This window comes from Spinacia oleracea, chromosome 2, assembly GCF_020520425.1.
Source record: "Spinacia oleracea cultivar Varoflay chromosome 2, BTI_SOV_V1, whole genome shotgun sequence".
NCBI lineage: Eukaryota > Viridiplantae > Streptophyta > Magnoliopsida > Caryophyllales > Amaranthaceae > Spinacia > Spinacia oleracea.
This window is the reverse complement of record NC_079488.1, coordinates 85,105,360-85,128,531: the sequence shown is the minus strand read 5'-3', so window position 1 is coordinate 85,128,531 and position 23,172 is coordinate 85,105,360. Positions and strand designations below refer to the sequence as shown.

Here is a 23,172-nt window from a genome sequence, read left to right as displayed (position 1 = left end):
ACAATGATCAAAATATTTCTTTTACCAACCCCGCCAGAAACATGTTAAAAGTGTCAACACAATTATGTCATAGTCAATTGCTCTAACACCCAACAACCAACAATGAATCTGTAACGCCCCGACTTTTCGGCTCCTTATTTATAGGTAATAAATCGTACTTAATTTATCATTAGCAGCGGACTTAGGCATAAAATAATCCTGGGACCTGTGGGTATGGGCCCACAAAAAAAATAATCCTCAAATAACATTCCTTTAAACAATAAAATATTCCCAAAATAAACATAAAGCAATATTCTTATAATAACCTCAATAACAGAAACTTCTCATCTCGATAATAAAATATTGACTCCAGTACTTTCCTCTTGAGCAACTCTAGCTCCTTAACCAAACATGTACATGATCATACAAATAGAAAACAAGAGAAACACAGAAAAATTCCAAAAATGAGTGGAAAACTCAGTAATGTTACTCCAGCCCGTCAAAATGGTTTTATTCTGAAATCCATTTGGCACATATCAATCATTAGCATTTATTATTCGGAAATAACTAAATCTCGTTATCTTGAAAACATGTGTCGGCAAGGAATCATTTCCTTTACAGCTCATTGGCATGTACAGGCTTTGGCAGGATTTTTCTTACATCTTTCAGGGGGGAAACTGGTTCCATATAACTTTAACTTAACATGGCCTCCACCTGTAACTCGCCCATTTACTAGTTCGGTTCACTTTTCCAAGCCGACAAAAGCAACATCGTATTTCTTTAAAATAACTTTATAAATATCATCATTATTTCCGAACAACGTCTTTTACATCATAACATATTATAAAATGATGAAGTACATTCACATATCTATCATAACCATACTCGTAATACTTTAAATCATACATCATATCATTTAGCACATAAATCACATAATAGTCACATAATAGTCACATAATCACATATAAAACACATACGTGCGTATATAGCTTAAATGTTGGACATAATAGTTACACTGTGACACCCCCAATTTACTAACTTTAAATAATTAAAAATATAAAAGACTTTATAGAAACAATAGCGGAAGCTTACACCTAAATCGGAGGTATCACCGCCACACTTGACCACATTGTCAAGTGCTAAGGCTTACACAACTTAAACTATTACAACTCAATTACTAGGTGATCTATATACAGTTGAAAAGTATTAAACTGTCATAAAAGACCTGACGATAACACTTGAACTCCTTCAACTTGAACTGCGATATTTCACGATCAATCTGCTCTTGTCAATCTTAACTGCTCACCATAGAGGACAAATTCCAAAAGGATCTTCGTAGGGCCACCATAAGAAAAAGACATGGCCACAAACACACATAGCAAATAAACACACACGTAAGCAAAAAGCTGAGTAATCACCTGTGACAAACAGAAACATACTAATATAGAATAATAAAGGCTCATGTAAACAATGTAGTATGAAACTACATTTCAAGTATGATCCCAAAGATAAAACTAACTCCATACTCTATGGGAACTATAAATTTACTCTTCATATGATCCTCAAATATATTAATATGATCTTTTCCTCTACTAAACGTACTCAAACCAATAGGTGTCATATTTTCTCTTTGTTCTATACCTAGCCTTGGACATGGGTAATTCGAATAATAAACCAACAAGTATAAAAACTTGAAACTCTCAATAGCTACTAAAAAGACTGTCTGAGTCAAGGCCACTATTGGACCAAATCCCACTGTCGGGGATACTAAGAAAATAAAGATTGCATCTTGCTCCTCTACTAATGGTTATCATCTTCTTACCAACATGCCAAGGACTAAGGTCTATAACGTCGAGCCTCAAACCAATAATATAATCATCATTATCAACTTTGACCTTGTGATCTCATAATACGATCCAAACTCACTTAGGGCCAATAATATACTTCTCAATAATGGCACAATATCCCAAAATAATAACATAATCTCTAATCCTTTTTTTTTTTGGCGGCAAGCGAACAAGACTAAATACAAAGAACGATACTTGATCAATCCCCAAAACTAACATACTCAAACTCTAATACCACAAGCTATGCAGATTAACCTCGAAGCTACATTAGCATAACTGGTATGCTATTTCAATATAAAACAAAGTAAGTTAATTACTAGCAAACAAACTGAAACAAAAAGACATCTAATTAATAACCAAATCAACAAATCAAACTTGTCAAAATATCATCACCATAATCACCTTCATATAAAGGACAAATCAATGCATATATGCAAATCAAAAACATGATACGGGTAATTATTTCACAACTTCGAACCAAACATGATTAATAAACAATAGTACGCATTTAAACATACGGCTCCAAAATAACGAGTAAGATTACAATAATTACCCAAACAACTCGAGGAACTAATTAAGCGTGTGTGATTACTTTACGGAACAAAGTACTCGGACATCAATAATGGAGTAAAATTCCAACTCTTTGACCAAAACTGCAATGCTACGAAACCCAACAATGGGCCTGGAATTGATGACAATGAGGATCAAAATAAGAGGATTAATTAAAAAGGTTGATTGGTAAACAATTATCTCACACAGCTTACGGAAGAACAAGAAAAAAAAAACCTAAAGGCTGCACTATAGTTTTTTTTTCTAGGAAATTAATATTAGGGTTTAGAGTAAGACTATTTATACGCTCAAAATAAGAGTCCTAAAATAATTTAAATGGGTTTTAAATTTGTCGTAAATTATAAGAAAGACTTGACAAATTAGGAAACTTTCTTAATAAATAAATATACTTTTATTTTAACTTAAAAAAAATATTTTTATGAAATAATAAAATATTGGGATATTACATACACCTTAAAACATCATACGGGCATATAAATAAGTGTTGGACATAAAAATTACACCTTAAAATATTTTTATATACGGGCATAAATATAAACGCTGGACATAAAAATTACATAACATATACATGCATGTAGGCTAAAATGCTAGACATAATAATTACCTCATTTGAAATTTCGTATGCTAAATTTAGTACGAAACTCTACTCCCAAAATCACAATAATTGACTTCGCCATCTAATTCCCAAGGAACTTCAAGATCATAAAACAACAAAGTTAATAATTTTGCTTAAAAGAACCTTTAAATAAATGTCCATTTAAAAAGTGACAAACTTACATTGGCCTAAAATTACTTTCCTTGATATAATTTGACTAATCCCATACATTAAGCTTATTTAAGAAATAACCCATGGCCCACTAACAAACTCCTTTTATTTTTGGATGTTTTTGTCAAGATAAAGAATAGAAGCAGTAGCACACACCATCAAAAGAGGAAATAGAGCCAACAACTCCATTACCCCGGCGGCGCACGGTGCAGCAGAGTCGGGTGGACTCCGGCGACTGTATTGGGGTTCTGGGCAGTGGTGGATGGACACGGCGAAGGAAGGATTCGCCGGCACAGGTGGTGGCAGCAGTGGAGGCACCGCGGTGGTCAAATGGAGGAGAGAGAAAATGGGTATCCATTAATGGTGAAAATTCAAGGAAATAAATAGAGGGGAAACGAATTAAGCTTAAAAATACAATAAGAAACATTAATTGGTTTTTAGCTTGAAGAACAATGGAATTTCAATGGCTATTTATAGGAATTTCTTAACATGGTGAGTCATGGAAATAGGAGAAATTATTCAACATCTGGCAATCAAATTGCTAGCCACGCAAGGAAGGAGAAGAGAGAATTAAATTTGTTGTGAATTTGGACAGATTTTAGGAAGAAATTAAGAGGAGTCAAAATATTGGTGGCAATTTCCACCATTTACATGTATGGAAGAAAGGAGAAGAGAAATGAATTTTGGTAATCTAATTGACCAAGGATAAAAACGTAAATTCCATACTTTAGCTAGAAAAATCAGATTATGGGATATCAACAAATGGGATTAAATATTATGTATCATGTCACAATAAAAACGTGAACATAATAAGATAAATTAAAATAATCGGAAAAATTTAGGACGTAATCACGTTAATAATCGTAATTACAGAATAATAAAAGAGGTTTAAAAATACGGGGTGTTACAGAATCACTCTTTTCCTTAATGATTATTCAAGTAATATACGAAGTATATATAATCATTTCCATGTATTTGTCATTATGTTTTCTAAATAGTACTCTAAAGAATAGAAAATTTGTGCAATATGAAGTAGAAAAGTTCAACTACAATTTACTTCATACCTTACTACTCATACATAATTTTTGATTAAAAGGAAGTTATCGCTTACCTTTGTTATTATACTTACTGCATTTATCATGAATAACAACATAAAGTCCAATACTAATTATATCAAAGGATATGAAGATGTTATGATGTACCTTAACTCTCACAAAATTGTATACTTCATTTTCTCAAATGTCTTCCACATTAACCGAATTCAAGCGACAAAATTATTCAAAACCTTGGTGCCATCAATAGTCAAAATAAATAAAAGAATACCCTCGATACAACACCAAATCAAGTTCCAGAATTAAAAACTCAAAGTTGCTAACATCATAATCAAGCCTAAGACAAACTTTATTAAAAGTACCCGTGACTTTGACAATGAGAAGATTGGGTGGCTGAGGACTGACGACAATCAACGTAAACGACATACCGAATGTATCTGTTGACACATGACATGAAATACGGACAATAAGTATAGGAAAAACAGAGAAATTTGTAACACCCTAATAATTCCTTACTAGAATGAACCCTTTTTCTAACTCTAAATAAGGAATTACTAAAGTATTACCGCCACCGTGATAACGGTTAAGGCTATTTAATTACCAAAGTTACGCAGCGGAATAAATAAACTTTGAAAACAATAAAAGACTGTTAACGGTCTCCATACAAGTTGGAAGCATCACGTCCCAAATCAAATACCGTAAAACCAAATCCATTAACTAATTAAAACATTATAGTTTAGGCAAATGAAAATAAATAGAGTTTGAAATGGTGCAAGAGAAAAAGAAACTCGCTCAACCAGCCCCATGCAAGATAACTTCTCTTGCAAGTCATCTCTACCAACCTGTTATCAAATTTCTACTCCCCAACAATGCGAATGCAATCGAAGGATCATCATAGGGTCATTAAGGCATAGGCCGTGAACAAACACAAAGCACGTAATCAGCGAAACCTGAGTACAAACAAGCTAGAATGGAATCCTATACTAACATGCTTCATTCCAACAATAAATAAATCACATGAAAAAGCCAATCAATAAACAATTGATCATGATGACAAGACTTGACTCTCGACTCTACTCTTGACTTGTAGATTAATTAGAATAAACTTCAAACGGGACTAAAGAGGATGTCCAAAGGACAGGTGTTGGGAGCAATACCACACACCAAAGTAATAACCAATTGTCGGACCATACCGACGGAATTCCAGCGCATAAAAAAGAATGAAACAATGCCTGACCTGGTATCATTCATAGGAGTACAATTTTTCCGGCAAGACTCCCCCCATGTTCATACTCGAGGTATATACGTTCCAAGAGTTTTGAAGCTTGTTCTGGTTGCACTTTATGTTTATTAATATTTTATTCACAAAGTCGACCCAAGACACAGTTAAGAAAGGCATTTAATAAACGGTCAACCGAACAAGACTCCCTTATTAATTCATTAGGACTTGTGATCAATCATTCAAGACGCAAGTGAATTTACTCCCATTGTTCCTTCTCAACACTTGATGAGTATCCATGACATGCACATTAACATGCGGGTTGTGCACTAGGCATGAAAGAATACTTAATTCAATTGACTCGAAAGTCTACCCTACATATGCGAAGGCTAACAAGAGCTTACCCTTCATATGCGGTAAATAACAATAGTGAAACTAGGCACGATAACTTGACTCAAAACATGCTAGACATTACGTACAATAACATAAACCATTCCTTGCATGTGAATAAATCATACATGCATAATCATAATTGGACAACATGCTTGTTATTTAAATTTAACAAACATAACCAATCATAACATGCTTGTTTACTTCAATTCAACAAACATAAACAATCATAACATGCTTGTTTACTTCAATTCAACAAATTAACACAAACCATATCTTAACATGTTTGTTCACACCATCAAACATGAATCCATACATAGTCCAAATACATGAATAACAATATAAAATCATCACATAAATCTTCATGGAAATAAGGTGGTCACCCTAGACTTGTACGTACCTTGAAGTTCTAAGAACGGGGGCCACTTTGCGATTCAAGCTACTACTTTACAGATCTCCTCCTATCATAAAATAATGAGACTTAATTATTATCCATGTTCATTAAATTTCCAGCAACTTTATTAAGTTTTAAAACGCTTGAATTAATTAGAAATTAATCTTTAATCGATAAAATAATAGTTCCAATTAATCCCTTAAAACCTTAGTATGAAATTTGACTAATTTCATGCTTAAAACCATTAAAAATTGACACTTTATGTCTCAAAACGAATCTGAAAATTATAATTGATTACCATAATTAAATTTTCATCTAATTATGCTAATCAATTAGCCATAAGGTTTAGGGCAAAACCCTAACTTTAAATCATCATTAAAATCATTAAAATCCAAAAAAAATTGAAACCTTATCTCATAAACAAATCTGAAAATTACTACTCTTCAATAAAAAATAATCCTCAATATTCTAATCATCAAAACCCTTAACTTTGGTGTTCATAACCAATCCCAAGTACAATAATAATCACAATCCATCATCGAAACATAATAAAGATTCAAGCTTTAAACTAGAGAAGGTTAGGAAGAAGAGAAATATACCATACCAGCCTATAGCACGGTACCAATACTAATTTGAGGTAATCTGGCACAAAAGGGAAAGCACACGAGTGATGGAAGTGCACGAGAACGAGCAAGGGCAACAAGCTCCGTGCTTGCTTGCGGTGGCTGGGCGCGCGCGTAGTGCAGGGTTGTGCACGGCTAGCAAGAGAGAGGGAGAGGGGTTGTGCGCGGGGAAAGGCAGCAGCACCCACGACAGTGCCTCGAGGCACACAACGACGAAGAGATGGCGAGTTCGATCGGCTGGGCATGCATGCACACGAGAGAAAGAGAGAAAAAGAAAGAGAGAGAAAAAGAAAGGAAGAAAACTTGGAAGGGAAGAAAGAAAATAGAAGAGAGAGAAATAGTTCTCAAAATTGTGTGGAAAAATGAGGGGTTTCTCAAGGTATTTATAGAGTGAGCATCCTCACTCTATAAATACCTTGAGAAACCTTGAGGATTGGGGTTAAGGAAATTTCCTAGAAGTTTCATTTAACCAAAGTTGGGTTTCCTTAATTTTGGGTGAGGTGTCCTTGAGTTTAAGTAATTAGTTTCCTTGGAATTTCCTACACTTTGAGTTGGGCTTTTGGATTGGGCTTAAAGTTGAGTTTTAATATGCTTCTTGAATTCTTCAAATCGTTTTAATTTCAAAACCCAAATAAATACACAACTTGAAAACTAAATTTGCTTTATAATTCATTAAAATAATAAATACTTTTAATTAATTAAATACATTTAAATAACTTATTTAAATGCGATTTAATTTACAAAATCCCAAAATGCTTAATAAATATAATAAAATATATTTATAATTACTTCAAAAATGCGAGGTATTACACAATTAAAGAGACTTGTTGTTCTTCCAGATGGTTAGAGCGCAAAGCATGGAAAATTTTAAATTATTTGGTAACATATAATATTAGTTAATAATCATCGTTTTGAAAGGTGAATTACTAAATTTCGTACCTTAAATATGGAGCAAAATACACTAACATTTTCTCCTTTCTGTTACCCTTTACTTAAGTCAAATCCAAAGATCAATCTCCGGCCATCTATGGCAGAAAGAGAAAGAATGAGATTAATTTTTTTTGAAGCAAAGCAACTTTCCGAAAATATACGAAGTACACTTAGTAACATGTACGCTCACTCAACAATGGGGTGCAAAAAAGGAAGGGAGTACGCTGCAAACTTGACGTAGATTAGTAGAAGGAAGTTCTTTATAATTTGGATGAAGTAGTTTTACTTTTTAGGATCCCGTTGGATTAGGGTAATGAAGTAAGTTTTTCTAAAATTAATTGTAAAGTAGGTTTTGGGGCAAGTTACGGAGTGGGTGTTTCTTTTTTGAAATTTCAATTTTGTGATTGTTATTTCGGGGGAAATTAAGGGTGTTTTGAATGGTTTTAGGGGGAGTTTATAGAATTGTTCCATTGAGCATTTAGAAGCCTCACAAAAAATATGAATTCTTATTATTATATAGGATTTGTTTGCACTAAATGACGTGAGAAAAAGAAGTAAGAAAGCAAGATTTAATTTTTACATTTTTACTTTTAATTTATTTTTTTGGGAGGTTTAGATTAATGTTAAAGTAGAAAATATTAGTTTCTAGTTACCGAGCCTACATAAATACTAGGAAAAAGAATTTGTTTTAGACCAGCACTAGATTAAAAATGTCTTTTTATTTTCGACGCTACTTTGGAAAACGATTTTCACACGTCCTAAAACAGTTTAGTCAAACCCCTAATGGTTTGACATTATGGACCCAACAGCTCATTCAGTCCAGATACTTCAGACCTTCCTCCTTAAAAAAAAAAAAACATAAAAAACCAAAACCCGGCAAACTCACTCTTCCCCTTTTAAACTTCACAGCCGTTTTGGCAGCAAATTTTCTCTCTTCAATGGCGGAAATTGAAGTGCAACACCTCCTCGAGTATGAGCTCCGTCTCTTGCGCTGCACCCTTCCACAACCACCATCTAATACCCGCCGCTTCCTTCAGCCGCACGATACACCGTCTCATCCGCCCTTTCACCTTCTTATTGACAATATCGTCTCCCTTATTGAATCTGGACGCTATGTGGATTCTCTCTCCTCCGCGGGAGTGCGAACCGTATTTCAATTTTCCAACTCGTTCGAGTCACTCGACCCGAGCCAGTTCTATGCCGGGTTGGAGAAGGCTGTTGAATCCTTTTTAGTGGATGATTCTGCTGAAGGCCATGCTTCTTTCAAGTTTTTTCTAGTTGTTTCAATTGCTATTGCTGCTATTCTTGCTTTCGTGCAGTGTAATTTTACTGGGTTAGTTTTTTTTTAATGTTTTTCAATTTGAATTTACATTTTGTGAAATTGAAAATTAGTTTATGATGTGATTTAAGTTTAGTTAATCAATGGGAATTGATAATTAGTTGATTGATGTGATTGGAATTTAGTTAATTAGTTGATTGAAAATAAGTTAATTGTTGCAGTCCAGTGGTTGAACTACCTTCAGTTCCATTGCCGTGGAAGGTGATTAAGGAGGAAAAGGAATGGGAAGCCTGGGCGCGAATTCAGTTGATGTCTGATGGTTCTGATTTGGCTGCCAAATTTTCTAATTTACAGGTACTTTGATTCTTTTTATCTTGTTGGTTAGAATTTTGTGCATTGTGATTTTAGTGGTGAATTCGTGAAGTTAATGATTGTGTAGAATTAGTTATGTTTTTGTAACCAAACGAAAATAGATTTTTCAATGCCTAGAGCTACGAAGAAGTTGAACGATCAATGCTCAATATGACAGAAGGGAAGTGGAATGTGTTTTCAATTACTTGATTATCTTCCAAGGAGATGTTAATTACGCAGAAGCTTTATTTTTTTTCAACTGTAGTTGACATTGGAGTGTTTATTTTGTGAAAGATTTTTCTATTGCTCATTTTCTCTAATACCAGTTGAACCCCGTAAAGTAGTTTCGAACATTTTTTAGTGGGAGAATCAAGTGGTATATTTTATAAAATGTTGTAACTACTTTACTAATGATGGCACACCTTTAATTTTGACTTTCCTACAACCTAAGTCAAGGTTAACCAACTTTGACTTTAAAAAACTTGATCCTTCGAAATGTATTATTTTACAATAACCACAGAAAAACAAAAATGGCATTTGTGAAGTCATTTTCATCGCCTCCTGCGATACAATTCATCTGAAGCTAACAAAAATTCGCACATTGCTTCAATTTTGTACACTACTTGCTCAAACCTCTAGCTACAGCAATAAACTGCTAAATCAATAATGGATATGGATCACACAAAAAAATATAAATCATTCCACTCAATCTCAAATAGCAAGTTCATGCTGTTAATTTTTTTTCAATCTGAAATCTCAAAACTGTTTCATCATCAGAAAGTAAAAAGAACAAGAGAATGAGGAGAGTGAACCTTGGAGAGAAGATTGAGGATGCAAATATGCACTATGCAAACCCAATTAATAACAAACCCATAGGGAACAAAGCTAACAATTAGTGTTGTCTTCATCATCTTCGTCAGTCGTCATCCCTGATTCTATTTTAATGTTTATTATTCAATTATTCTTTTCTAAATTACTCTCCTCTTCAGGTTGGTTGGTCTTCTTTACCATTTTGATCTCCCCCTTTGTGGCTAACTGGCTACCGCCCATATCAACTCAACCATATTCTTCTCTGAATTCATCAACACCTAAACCAACTCATAGAAGAAAATACCAAAAAAAGGAAACAGGTTTATTGTTGCAGACCTGAAAATTTTCGTGGCAAAGAAGAGGAGAGAGATAGAAAAACGATAATGGGGGTAGGGGAAGGAACAATGGTTGAGGAGAAGTGGAGAACAAGGGGGAGCTAAAGGAGAGTGAAAGTTAAAGTGAATAAATATAATTATCTTTTATTTATTTATTTATAGTATTAATGGTCAACCATTTAACTAGAGTCAACAAAAAAATGTAATTGAAGTGGGAGATAGTGGTGGTAGAAATTGAGTGAAAGAAAATAAATAAAATATATCTTTTTTAGTATAGCTGGTCAACCATTTAACTATTTGACTCGACACTCGAGTAAAGAAAAAACATAGTTAAAGTGGGTTAAATCAATAAGAAAACAAGATCAAGGTCCCAATCGGTGAAAAACCTTTAAGGTCTTGATTGGTGAAAAGTTGAAAATTTAGTCTCCAATTATGTTTAATTCCAAGAAATACGAGTGCTAGGTTTTGTAGATAGCACATTTGGTGAAGGAGAATTCCTATGTTTTTGGGGGGGGGGGGGGGGGGGTGGATATTCTTATTTGCCGAGGGATGTTTTTTTCCTAATGTGATTTAAATGACTTCTTAAGCAACTCCTTCTACCAACACCACCCTTTTCATCAATGTTGGATTCCGGAGTTCCTGAACAAGTCAATGTTTTTGTTTGGGATAATGGATGAATTCATCATTTCTCATACATCACAGACTTAGTAAAAAAGGTACAAGACGCACGTCACACACCAAGGCGCACAAGGGTCCTGGAGCCCAGGCGCATACCTTTGGGATATGAGGCGCACATAGATTTCTAAAAAACCTTAAAGTTTGGTATAGAACTGAATTAACACATATTAGCACATATTATGCTAATTAGGATCCGGCTTTCCATATTTTTTTGCCGGTTCATAAGCCCCAAGATGATCCCGTTGATGGAGTGCCGGAATTAGAACCTATTATGGTAATTAACAAGCTGAGAATACGAAAATTAACTCATATTATGCTACTGCACTACCAAAAATCAAGCTACTGCCTACTGCCAAAAAACGAAAAAGAAATACAGAGTAGAATAAAAACAGAAGCAGTGAAGAAAGAGCGACAAAAAAGAAAAATAGCAGAGCCTAAAAAACCAGGAAAAAAAAATTCCAAAAATGAAATTAAAAATAAATAAATTAAATTCAAGAAATAAACAGAAAAAAGAAGAAAAATAAGGTCTTGAATTTTGTATTCCATAATTTCTGTTTGGAAGACTCCTGGCTCTCCTGCTTTTTACTGGTTTCGTTTCCTTGCTATCTAACATTACTTTTCACCGTAGAAGATTTATGCTTACACAGGCTCTTATTACTCCCTCCGTTAATTTTTTTTCTTCATGTTTCCATTTATTGTGAACTCTTGTTTCAAGGAGCGGTGAGTGGGTGTAAGAAAAAGGTGAAAAAGGTGAAAAAGATGTAATAAATTAATGGGTACTAGTGAGTAAAGTAGGAAGTGATGATGAAAATGTGTAATTAGTATGGGGGAAAGGGGTAAGATGGTAAAAAGTGATTGCCAAAATAGAATAAAGTAGAAGTGGATAAATAAAAAAAACACACCTGGAAAGTGGATACATAAATAAAACGGAGGGAGTATATGTTTTCCATGTAATATGAACCACCTTTTAATCTTTCAATTGGATGTCCTGATTTTTTGCAGTATATATTGTTTGCGAAGATGTTGCTTATGAAGACCAGAGATTTATCGTTCGGTGAAAAAACCGTGTGTGAAGCTGGACTTGGAACTAGCACTTGGTGGTTTGCTAGAGTTATTTTTCTACAACAACGCATTTTGGATGAATGCTGTTTTTCTCTACTTAATTTACTCCAAGTCTTCATGAGTGAAAGTTTAAATCGTTTTGGCAATGTGGAAAAAGTAACAAGTTATTGGGGTGCTTCATTAGCGGAAGATGAAGCTTTAACTATTGTCTCAATGCTGCAGTTAGAGGCTGGATTGGTTGAACATACTTTTGGGCGTGTTGATCATGCAAGGTATTATCTTCCCACTTCCATTCGTTGTTTTTAACTAATGCGGAATACTTCGTTCTCAGGGTCGTCTTAAACGATTTAGGGCCCCTGGGCGTTTTAAACCATATATACTCCAAAAAAAAACTCATAAATTTAAAAGGTAATTATGAGCGTCTTTTAGATTATCATTCTTTTCATAATTAGGCAACCTTTGTTAATACTCTTATATTTAAATTTAGACAACTATAAAAGTTAAAAGATTTAACATCTTGACAAAATAATGATCGTTTTGGTATAAACTGTTTTAGTTTTCTATATAGGATATATGATGTAACGCATACATGTAGTAAGTGATATAAATTCATGCATGACCTAAATGCCGAAAGAAATTCTTCTTTCTTGTCAATTTTGTAAATCTAAATTGAGTAGGTGAATAAAGTAGAAAAAGCAAAATATACTTGACTTTTATATTAAAACAAAGTACAAAAAGGGTGAAAAATAGTAAAGTTTCTACCAAAAATAAAATCAAAATGGAAATAAGTAAGTGGCTAAACTTTAGAGTATGCAAAAAGGAAACAAGTTGCAATATAATAAAAGAAGAAAGAAAAAAGTAAAACAGAAAGAATGTTTATTTTATTTGGGGTAAGCAAGATAGAGATATATTGCATTTTCGAAACAAAACAATTTGCAAAGGTAACGGGAGTCTTGAATCATCTAGGATGAATCGTAGGAAACCAGTTCGAGCGTCACAGTCTTACTCCTCTTACTTTGCATTTGAGTACCATACAACCAACCTAATACTTTGATGCTTTATCACTGCACACTTACAGACACAAAGAACAAGTGTTCACGGATTTCAGTTTTCTCTCCACACAGAAGGCACACACTATCCGCGCTGAGCCTTAAGGACGGTAGTCTATCCTTTGTCCTAAGTATCTCTTCTCGACACTTCTTGACACCTAACCTGGCCATGAACTTATGTTTTAGGATAGCTGATCTCTCCCAAAGAAAATGGCCCCAATTGCATCGACCTTGAGAATTTCATAGGTCTCGCTGTTCTGGTACTTATTACTTACTCCCTTGCCCCATCTTAGCAGGATCATGCACACCCTTACTTTTTTCTACGACTACACAATTGTTTTGGTACAAAATGCTACTACGACCAGGGGTGTAATTCCACTAATTTTGGTTCTTGATGTATACAACATTAACCCACTTGACCCATATATTTCACGTTTGAATAGTGCTAAAGTTAAACTGTCTTGACTAAATAAGAACCGAGGAAGTATTTAAATATTAATTTCCTCCTTTATTATGTTGGAAATACTAGGTTAGTGCCCGTGCAATGCACGATTTTTAAGTTTTTAAAGATATTCGTAACTATTCGATTCTTTAAATGAAGAAGAAAATTATATTGCAACAAATTGACAATGCATAATACACTTTACAATTATTTACAAAAGTGGGGCAATCCCATTAGATTTGCTATTTTATACAACTTGAAGCCAAACTTACTACCAGTTAAAACATCAACCCAGCTTTGATAAAATCTCACAATTATGGACTTGAATTGAATAAGGACCTCAACCCCGTGCATATGTCCAAATGTCCAATAGCACTATAAAAACATATTCCTTCCCTAGTTTTGCTCCACACAATAAGTTAGGTTATTCGTCAAAGTATCAATAAATATAGTAGAGTACTCAAAAATCTTCTCATTACTAAGCAAGAACTTGTTTACCCGTAGACATCAGACTATTAGTATGATGTTCTTCAAATGCTTACCTTAGAAAAAATAGGAAACACAATGGGATCAAAATTTTGATATACATATAGGCCAATATTCTCCAAAGAAGAGTAAACAAATATATCAAAGGGAGTAGAATATAGCTCCAGTGCATTTTATGGTGGTTAGGATCTAATCTAGAATATCTGACTACCATAGGAAAATTACAAACAAAAAGGGGTACTTAAACCATTGAAGGAGATAAAAGGACTCTGAAATCCAACAAATTAAAATTATGGAGGGGAGACAAATGAGACATAGAAGAATTACCCAAGAGAAGGAAGTCAAGAAAATCTCCATACATCAGAAGACGACAACCATAAATCTGGAGAAGTATAGAAAACAAATACTCCAGCCTATCTTCATTAAGCATAGATGTATTAAATAATTAAATGGAACGACATAAGTGTATAATAATCTCAAGTTTCATACATCTTCAAAACAAAATATTAAATATGTATTCCGTCCAAACCCACTTCAAACTATATTGATAAATCCAATCAAAATTCCTCCAATTACTGCAAACTACTGAGTATATTGATAAATCCAATCAAAACTCAAATTTATTCCGGAAACACCGTTACAGACGACATGGACACACCTTGCTACCGCCGACTTAGCCGCCCTCGTCGTTATTCCTATTCAGAACGTCGTCCTCATATCTTTGCCAGAATCTTCTGCTATTCATCTTCACCTACAATGTTTTTAATCAAAAAAATTCAGATCGAAGGAATATTACAAAAATTAAAATTAAAATTGCTTATAATTTAAGATTACCAATTAAAAAACTTACCCATGTCAAAATAGAAAGAACTTTTATCCCATCCTCCAATTCACTCTCAAAAACAAAAAAGATTTCAAATGAAAAAAAAGTTGATAAAACATAAATCAGAATTCAAATAGATTCAAAATAGTACAGTTTCCATAGTGGTAGAACGTGATTACCCACATTCGAGAAATAAACTTGGAGTTCTAATTACCCAAAGCTGCCATTGGAGTTGTTCAAGAGCTGCAACAATCCGAAGTTTAAGCTACCCGAAAATCAAAAATACATAATCAATCATAGCAATTTGTTCGAGAAACAGGAAAAACTAATAAGAATTTGAGCAAAAAAATTACAAGTATTGGAGTAAATTGAATCAGTAACTTCTCGGTTTCCTTCCATGGTTTTTCCATAAAAAACTTTTAAAGCAAGGGAAATTGAAACAGTAGATCTAAAAATCCTAGGAAATAGCAATGGTCACAGCCATAAATTGGTAACTGGCCAGCGTGATTTTTAAAAAATATTGGAAAGCGTAAACGAAGAATAGAAATGACGCAAAAGAGAAGTGAGGGATGTAGGCAGTTTGGGCGGGAAAATATTGGAGGAGAGAGTGACATGTGTATAGTTTGGAGGAAAAGATGATGTCAGCGGTATTTCTTTTAGTAATAGTTATAGATTACTTTATTATGAGATATTTTACATTACCTTTCAAAAAAGGCATTAAACAATTAGTTATCGGTACACTTTCTTCGTCCCATATTACTTGTTACACTTTCCATTTTCTTCCGCCGCACAATACTTAATACTTGTTACATTTCCCAATTAGGAATAACCCAACAATTATAATATTGTCATTCTCTACTAACAAAGTTAGGTCCCACACCCTTTCTCATTTAATTAAGAAAATACTTCACTAACTTTTATCATATATACTTTTTCAATAAAATAACAATTGATGACGAAACAACCAATTTTCACCTAAAACTTTGTGCAAAAGTGAGTGTAACGACTGCTGTGGGATGGAGGGAATTATTTTTTCTTAATTTTTTTTTACCATATTTTGGACCGATTTTCGGTCTGGGTTGTGGACCGTTTTTTTCGGTTCGGGTCTGGTTCAAGCACAACCAATTAGGCCCTCGAGTCTTGAATTTTCAAATTTTCGATGTTCGGTCCACTTCTGGTTTGGACCGGTGAACACCCCTAGTTTTGAGGAGTTAGCCCACAAATGCTTGCTCCTAGACCCCTTCCTTTTTCTTCCTATACACCACATCCTATGCTATATAACCTAGAGTTGAACACTCCATCTTTCTTCCATGCCATAGATAGACTCTCCATATGACATTCATAGCTTTCAGAACAATATTTAGTCAATGTCGTTGTCCAGTAGACTTGAATGCTCAATAGAACTAAGTTCACCAATTGAAGCCAATATGCAAAGGACAAGCTTCTTGGCACCAAGTCTTCGTTCTAGAGTAGAGTTGTTGTGTGTGCCATGTTCGTGTTCATATCGAATATAAACTACTTGAAGAACCTCAACTCTAACCAGGCCCGTTTAATAAACGTGTTGTGTCGTGTTGACCCATGTCGGAAATTCTTGACACTAACCCCTTTCTTTCGTGTCCGGCTCGTGCCGTGTTGTTGTGTTTGTTCAATAAAGTTGGCTCCATTATAAAGGTTTATCACCCAATACATTAAATCACTAGTTGTTTTTTAGGCGATTTAAGTCGTGTCAGTTTCGTGTTGTGAATCTCAAACACTAACCTAACCCATTTAATTAAATGTGTCGTGTTGTGTTGACCCGTTTCATTAAACGAGTTATAAACCCTTGTCACTAACCCGCTTTTTTCGTGTCCGGTTGGTGTCGTGTTATCTAGTTGTGTCAAATTATTCCAGCTCTACTCTAGAGCACATCTTTTCCACCCGGTGTTCGCATTCAGAGACCCAGATTCTCTCTGACTCGGTTGGCCACCCCTCTGGTGTCGACACGACGCTACCCGGGTGCAAACACGGAATGGACTTGCGGGAGAGACTCGACAATCACTAACCCTAGATCTAAAATTGAATCTCGGATCCACCAAAACAAGAGCCGAGCTCACTGGAACAATGGAGTTGTCGGTTTTCTTCTCCGACGACGGGAGACTAACTTCTACGATAATTTTTCCCTCTTCTGGTTTTTCTTTTTTTCTTTTTTTGTGTGGGTTGTGTAGGTGGGGGTATTCACGTAACTTCTCTCCTGCATTTATTTATTTATTTAAAATATAAGAAATAAATGCTATTGTCTTATTGTCCGTCATGTCTAGTGGTGTCATATCTAGCGGGAACAGGGAAAGACTTTGTTTTCTCACCTAATACTTAAACTCTGTGTTTAAAATTAAAACTACTTGTTTCTATTATATTTTTAAGTTCTCTATAGTAAATAAAAATTAAAAAATCTTTTTCTTTTTACTTTTGCATTGCCGTGTCCTCGAGTCCATAACAAAGTTTCTGACCCTTTCAAAACGTGTGCGGTGTCCCCGAGTCCTTGATTTTTCAAGTCCGACACTCGGATCCCTTCTCGGGTCCGACCCTCGTACCCGAGTCAGAGCATCCTAGTTCCAAGATATCTAAAAGGGAAGTTCCCCTTAAATAATCTCGTGTACCTCCTAAGTTTTCACCCCACATCAAAACCCCTCATAAGATGAGATAATTTCATGCGTTTGCATCAGGGATGAAATTTAAAATCCTTTCTCCTACAACCCCTAACACCCTGGATAGGTACTGAACATAAAGCACAAAGAGAAGTTCCCCCTTGCCTTAAGCCTCTTTTTGATGTATAACATCCATGTAAGGTTCCATTAATCTTTAAAGAAAACTTGGGAATAGAAACACTTATCATTATCAAAATGTCAACTCTATGAACATGGAATTTAAATTCAAGGCAATAACGAATGTTTTCCGTAAAGAAGTGCAAATAAGCAAGTAAATAATCTAATCTTGTTGGTGTTCGAACCTTAGACCAATGTATAAAAAGAATCAAGGTGCACCAAGGCGATTTGGAGTTCCCAGCGCCTCGGTGCGCCTCATTGAAGTGAGCGCCCTAATAAATAGTAAAAAAAATGTGAAAAAATGGTGTTTTCCTCAGGAAGTGAGGAAGTGAGCCTTATTGCGCCTCAAGGTGCACCTTTTTGCGCCTTTGGTGCGCCTCATCAAAATCGCCTCGCCAGCCTAGGCGCGCCTTTTTCGCGCCTTTTTATACACTGCCTCAGACAAAGAGAGATATTATAAATATATTATAGAAAAAATATTATAAGGGATAATAAAAATAAGTAAAGTTTAAAATACATAAATAAGTAAAATACGTACATTTCAAAATAGCATGTAAAAAAAAAAAAAGTAAGAAGAGTCAAAATGGAAGTTGTATAAGTCAAATGAAGTCATAAAGGCATATTCTCTCCCTCCACTCTGTCCTATCCAACGCCATATTTTCCTCAATCCTAAGAAGGCTCATATTGTGCTCAATCACCTTCTTCCAAGTTTTCTTAGGTCTTCCCCTACCCCTTGCAATTCTATCACTTTGCCATCCTTCTAGCCTCCTAACCGGGGCATCACTTGATCTTCTGCTTACATGCCCAAACTATCTTAAACTATTTTCCATCATCTTAAACTCAATCGGTGCAACCCCTACTTTCTTCCTAATAATCTCATTCCTCAAACGATCCTTTCTTGTATGCCCACACATCCAACGTAACATGCGCATCTCCGCCACATTCATCTTATGCACGTGACAATGTTTCACTGCCCAACATTCTGTGTCGTATAACAACGTCGTTCGAATAGCCGTTGGGTAAAATTTTCCCTTCAATCTTTGGGGCATGCCTGGATCACATAGGAACCCCGTGGCACTTTTCCACTTCAACCAACCTGCAATGATTCTATGAGCCACATTGCCATCCAATTCCCCATCCTTTTGGATAATAGATCCTAAATAACGGAACATTTTAGAGCCTTGGACAATTTTCCCATCTAAGGTAATCGCCCTGTCTCTCTGTCTTGGACTCCACTAAACTTACACTCCATATATTCCGTCTTTTTTCTACTCAACTTAAAACCTCGAGATTCCAAAGTTTCTCCATAACTCCAACTTATTTTCCACTCCTTCTTTTGTTTCATCAAGCAACACAATATCATCTGCAAACATCATGTACCAGGGTATGCACCAGGATGTGAACATTTTTACAATTTCTATAATACTTGTACTATTTTCCAATTTGGGGCCCTATGTTGTGACCCAGCTTGCATAGGCCTTTAGACGACCCTGTTCGTACTATGTTTTACTAAAGCCGTCCATATAATGCGTTAGCCAATCCAGTCATGATATTAACAGAGGATAGCCTATGTGATTGTGCTACTCGATTTGCGTGATTGTCAATTATTTTTGTACTAGTTGGCAACTGCCTCATATTACTATGACAGTTCCTGCTCGAAAGGACCCTAAACACAGTGCTTGTATAGTGGAGCCTTCCTATGATGCAAAGCTGCATGTGTCTGTTCAAAGGTAGCTAAAAAACCATTGGATACCAAACAAAATCAACACATAAAAGCGAAATGATGAACCTCAGTTGAGCTAGTTGATGAGAAAAAGGAGCTGTGAAATTAATTCCCTGTACTTTCTCTTGTTTAGGTGCAAAATGGCGATATAATCTTTTTGAACGGGAGTGTTACTGAAATTACTTTGTAATGGATCTTGCTATCTAGTGATGACGGGTTTTAAATGGTTAGCCAGATTAAGTTCCTATGAATCTGCTGTTCCCTTAACCAAATGACTGCGTGCAGCGCCATAATAACATGTTCTGACTTGTGATCCCTCCCTCCCTTGCTTGCAACCAACTAGTCTCTGATACTTAATTTCTGTAGATTTCCCTGCAACCATAGACTTTATTTAAATGACCTGGGTTTCGGATTCCTTTTGCATTTAACAAGGAGGTCAAGGTAACTATAGAGATGGCTATGGAAGAATGCTGAAATTCCTCATCTTCCCTCTAGATTTTATCATATATTTTGCTTACTATATTCTTATGGTGTTTCTAGGCAATATTTTGAAGCGGCAGCGTTCTCTGTAGGGCTTGAGCTCTCTGTGACCGGTGCTCTTGGTGTCCGGACAGTCCATCAAGTAAATTCCAGATGAGTCCCGGTCTTCTAATTATTTAAGGAATTGTGTCTTATCTTAGAATTGGTTGTCATTGTGCATTTAGGTGGACCCAGTTGCCCAGAGTGTTCTTGTTGCACGCAAAAGCTCCTTTCCAAGTGCCAGTATGTCTCCATTAGAGAATGCTTCTCATGTAAGGGATGCTTCTCATGACCCAAATTCACATCAAAATCATCAACCGTATAGTGATACATCTGATGTGTTGATGGCTCCAAAATTTATGGACAGTGGTGGCAATGACTTGAATCTGATTGAGCATGGTTGTGCCACTGATCGTACCTTGACAGCAATTCAACAGGCAGTCGTTCTCGCACATTGCCTTTTAATAGAAAAAAGAGCTAGGTTCGATGAGCAACAAAGTAAGCTTACATTTTTGAACTGAATGACAAAAATTGTGTTAGTGGTGTTTTTTTTTAGTTGTGTACAAAAGATTGCTAAAGTTAAATAAAATGAGTAAATTGATGCACAGCGTTACCATTAGGGAATGACTCAATAGTCAAACCTTCATGAAGTTATTTCTACTTTGTCATTCAAAAAGACCCCTCTAATTTATTAGTTGTTGATTAATAGTTGTGGGATATAAAGAAGCAGTCCTTTCTTCTTCCCTTTCAAACTTTAGAATAAGAAAATTTGGATAGTTGTTGCAAGGCCTTCGAGTATGTTCTGTCCTTGGATTGACTATGTAAAAGGTTATTTGCTCACGCTTATCTCGGATGGAAATTGTGTGGCCAGCTCTTTGTGCAAAATGATGGGTCCCTACTGCATTGGGGCGTTGACATCATGCAATGGTACATAATGTACGGGTGATACTTGCAACTGGTGCTATAGGGAGCCCGTAGGTTCTTCTGTCCAGTTAAGTGAGACTGAAACCCGTATAATATTGGAAACTACATTACTGAAGTGAAAATTGGAGAACCGTATAAATGCCTATAAAGTTTTGAGGATCCTATTCTTGTGTTGTGCTTTCAGTTTTTTTATCTAATAAAAATAAGTATTATATTATTATTTATCTAGAAAAGGTGGAAAAACGCATAATAAGTTAGACCTATTATATTTTATGATGGGAAAAAGCCAAAAAGTAGATCTTGTATTCAAGGATTCAGGCTACCTACTCTAGTCCTGGGATTTTAATCCCAGGTACCTGACATCTTTCCGAAAGAGGAAAAGCGGTACTCCCTCCATCTCTTTTGTGTTTATGGAGTTGTGAGATGCTGGGTCATAGTTGCAATGTCAAGTGGCAAACTATCTTTATGGAAGGGTATTTGGGTTTTAGACATTCAATGATTTTGCTCATCATGTGTTTGGAGCATCTAGGACCCCAGGTTGATATTGTCATTTTTAGGGGCATATGGGGAGGATGCTTCTGTGGCATTTGTTTTTCTTCAAGCCTTTGTTTTATGACTAGAGAGGACAATGATTAATATCTTACCTGCGTATGCTTTTCAATGTTCTAACTATATTCCAAGGATCACGCTATTGATATTAGATACATGCCAGCCATGGGTATGGCAAGGCATTGGGATGGACTGATGGAGTGATAGATTATGGAGTCTTCCTGAGATTTCTCTCTTGACAATACAAAGCTTAGTTGGGATGCTGTTTTCGTTTGTCATAACTTACTGGACTCTTTGTCCTCTTATGCTGTGCCTGCATCTTTTACCGTATATTTGTAAATCTGAAACTAGTGATTTACCTTTAATAGTATTCTTCCTTTCTATATGCCTGAACATGTTGAATTTTGCACGTAAATACAAATTGCTGAAAACAGATTTATTTGCTGCTAATTACAGTATAGCAACCCCCTCTCTTTTTTCGTTATGAAAATGAAGCTATTATAATGAAGGGTAACTTTGTAACTTTTCCATTTTCGTCACTCAAAGTCTCAAACCATGATTTTGATACATAATAGAAAATTATTTGTTTGAGAAAATTAGCCTGGTGTTAGAGGGTCAATGGAATAACATAATGTGATAGCATTTCAAGCTTACGCCCCTTAAACTGGATTCGTAACTGTTTGTTGTGGGCATATTGTCCTTGTTTCTTTTACTAAGCTACTATTTCTGCTTTAGGTTGGGATATGGCTCCATACATAGAGGCTATTGATTCTCAGCTGTCATTGTATTTCACTGTAAGTCGGACACATCTTTTAAGTAGTTTTAGAGCTTATTTATTTTCATTGGACACGAAGGTTTTAATGTAAGGCTTTCACATTTGATGCTGCCATCTTTTGATTACTTTTTTTTGGCTAAAGTCTAAACAAGAGAGTGGATGTCATTATGTGAAATGAAGAGGACAAGGAACCCTGATCCAGTAAGCTACTCAATCAAAATGCGTACTACTCATGATCTATAAGAGCCATAGATAATCCACAAAAAAACTCATAGCAAGTGGTAAAGCGACACTAAATGAATAATCCCATCATTTCAAGGAACGAAAGAGCAGCCACTTCTGAACACAAAAACCACTCTATCAAGTACTTTTAGTTGTCTTTAAATGAGGTCTTGCCTTGGCAGGGTTGGGGGTTTGGATATATCACCCCCCATACCAGTAAAGAGAATGTTCCCATTGGATTCTTGATCGCAAGTGCAATGATCACGGTGAAAAAAAAGTGTATACGAATAAGCTATTTGATCTAGTCCATAAGCCATAAATCCACTACAATCCATAGGCAAAAGAGTGGGGGGGGGGGGGTTTCTTTTATTGCACTTGATATAAAGGAGAATATTGGGTTGACATTTTAGTTGTTCACTTTGGTCAAAGACATAAGGGTTGAAGTTGTAATTTCAAAAGTATGGAACCTCCCTTTTTCTTGTTAAATAAAGGGAAGAAGCTAATTAGCATGTTCCCTCTCCCGTATGGAGTAGATGGTAAGAGTTTCTAAATATGCGGTAAGTTTGAAATGTTC

General features: G+C 35.4%; 1 protein-coding gene and 2 long non-coding RNA genes across 9 annotated transcripts in view; 1 reads left to right on the top strand and 2 right to left on the bottom strand.

The window, feature by feature from the left end:
- Window positions 1-937: 937 nt before the first annotated feature.
- On the bottom strand, window positions 938-10,442 carry LOC110794127 (uncharacterized). 6 transcript variants are annotated; one of them, XR_002534932.2, is made up of 3 exons: window positions 10,213-10,442; window positions 6,224-6,284; window positions 938-5,070 (listed from the first exon to the last, which is right to left on the bottom strand). It is a non-coding gene; the product is annotated as an uncharacterized lncRNA (long non-coding RNA). The 6 variants fall into 6 exon arrangements; XR_002534929.2 differs by having other exon boundaries at window positions 938-4,651; XR_008928145.1 differs by lacking the exon at window positions 10,213-10,442 and adding an exon at window positions 6,817-7,203.
- The window catches only part of LOC110794126 (uncharacterized), a 31,013-nt gene continuing 16,443 nt past the window's right edge, over window positions 8,603-23,172 (top strand). Inside the window, exons 1-6 of one of the 2 annotated variants that reach the window (XM_021999077.2) lie at window positions 8,603-9,103; window positions 9,271-9,403; window positions 12,226-12,557; window positions 20,150-20,231; window positions 20,314-20,626; window positions 22,337-22,395. In XM_021999077.2, coding sequence (XP_021854769.1) covers window positions 8,709-9,103; window positions 9,271-9,403; window positions 12,226-12,557; window positions 20,150-20,231; window positions 20,314-20,626; window positions 22,337-22,395 — 1,314 coding nt within the window. In that variant the 5' untranslated portion in view covers window positions 8,603-8,708. The remainder of the gene's footprint in view (window positions 9,104-9,270; window positions 9,404-12,225; window positions 12,558-20,149; window positions 20,232-20,313; window positions 20,627-22,336; window positions 22,396-23,172) is intronic. The other variant, XM_021999078.2, reaches the window with a different exon arrangement.
- Window positions 14,679-15,970, bottom strand: LOC130467965 (uncharacterized). The gene is made up of 2 exons (XR_008928147.1): window positions 15,113-15,970; window positions 14,679-15,013 (listed from the first exon to the last, which is right to left on the bottom strand). It is a non-coding gene; the product is annotated as an uncharacterized lncRNA (long non-coding RNA).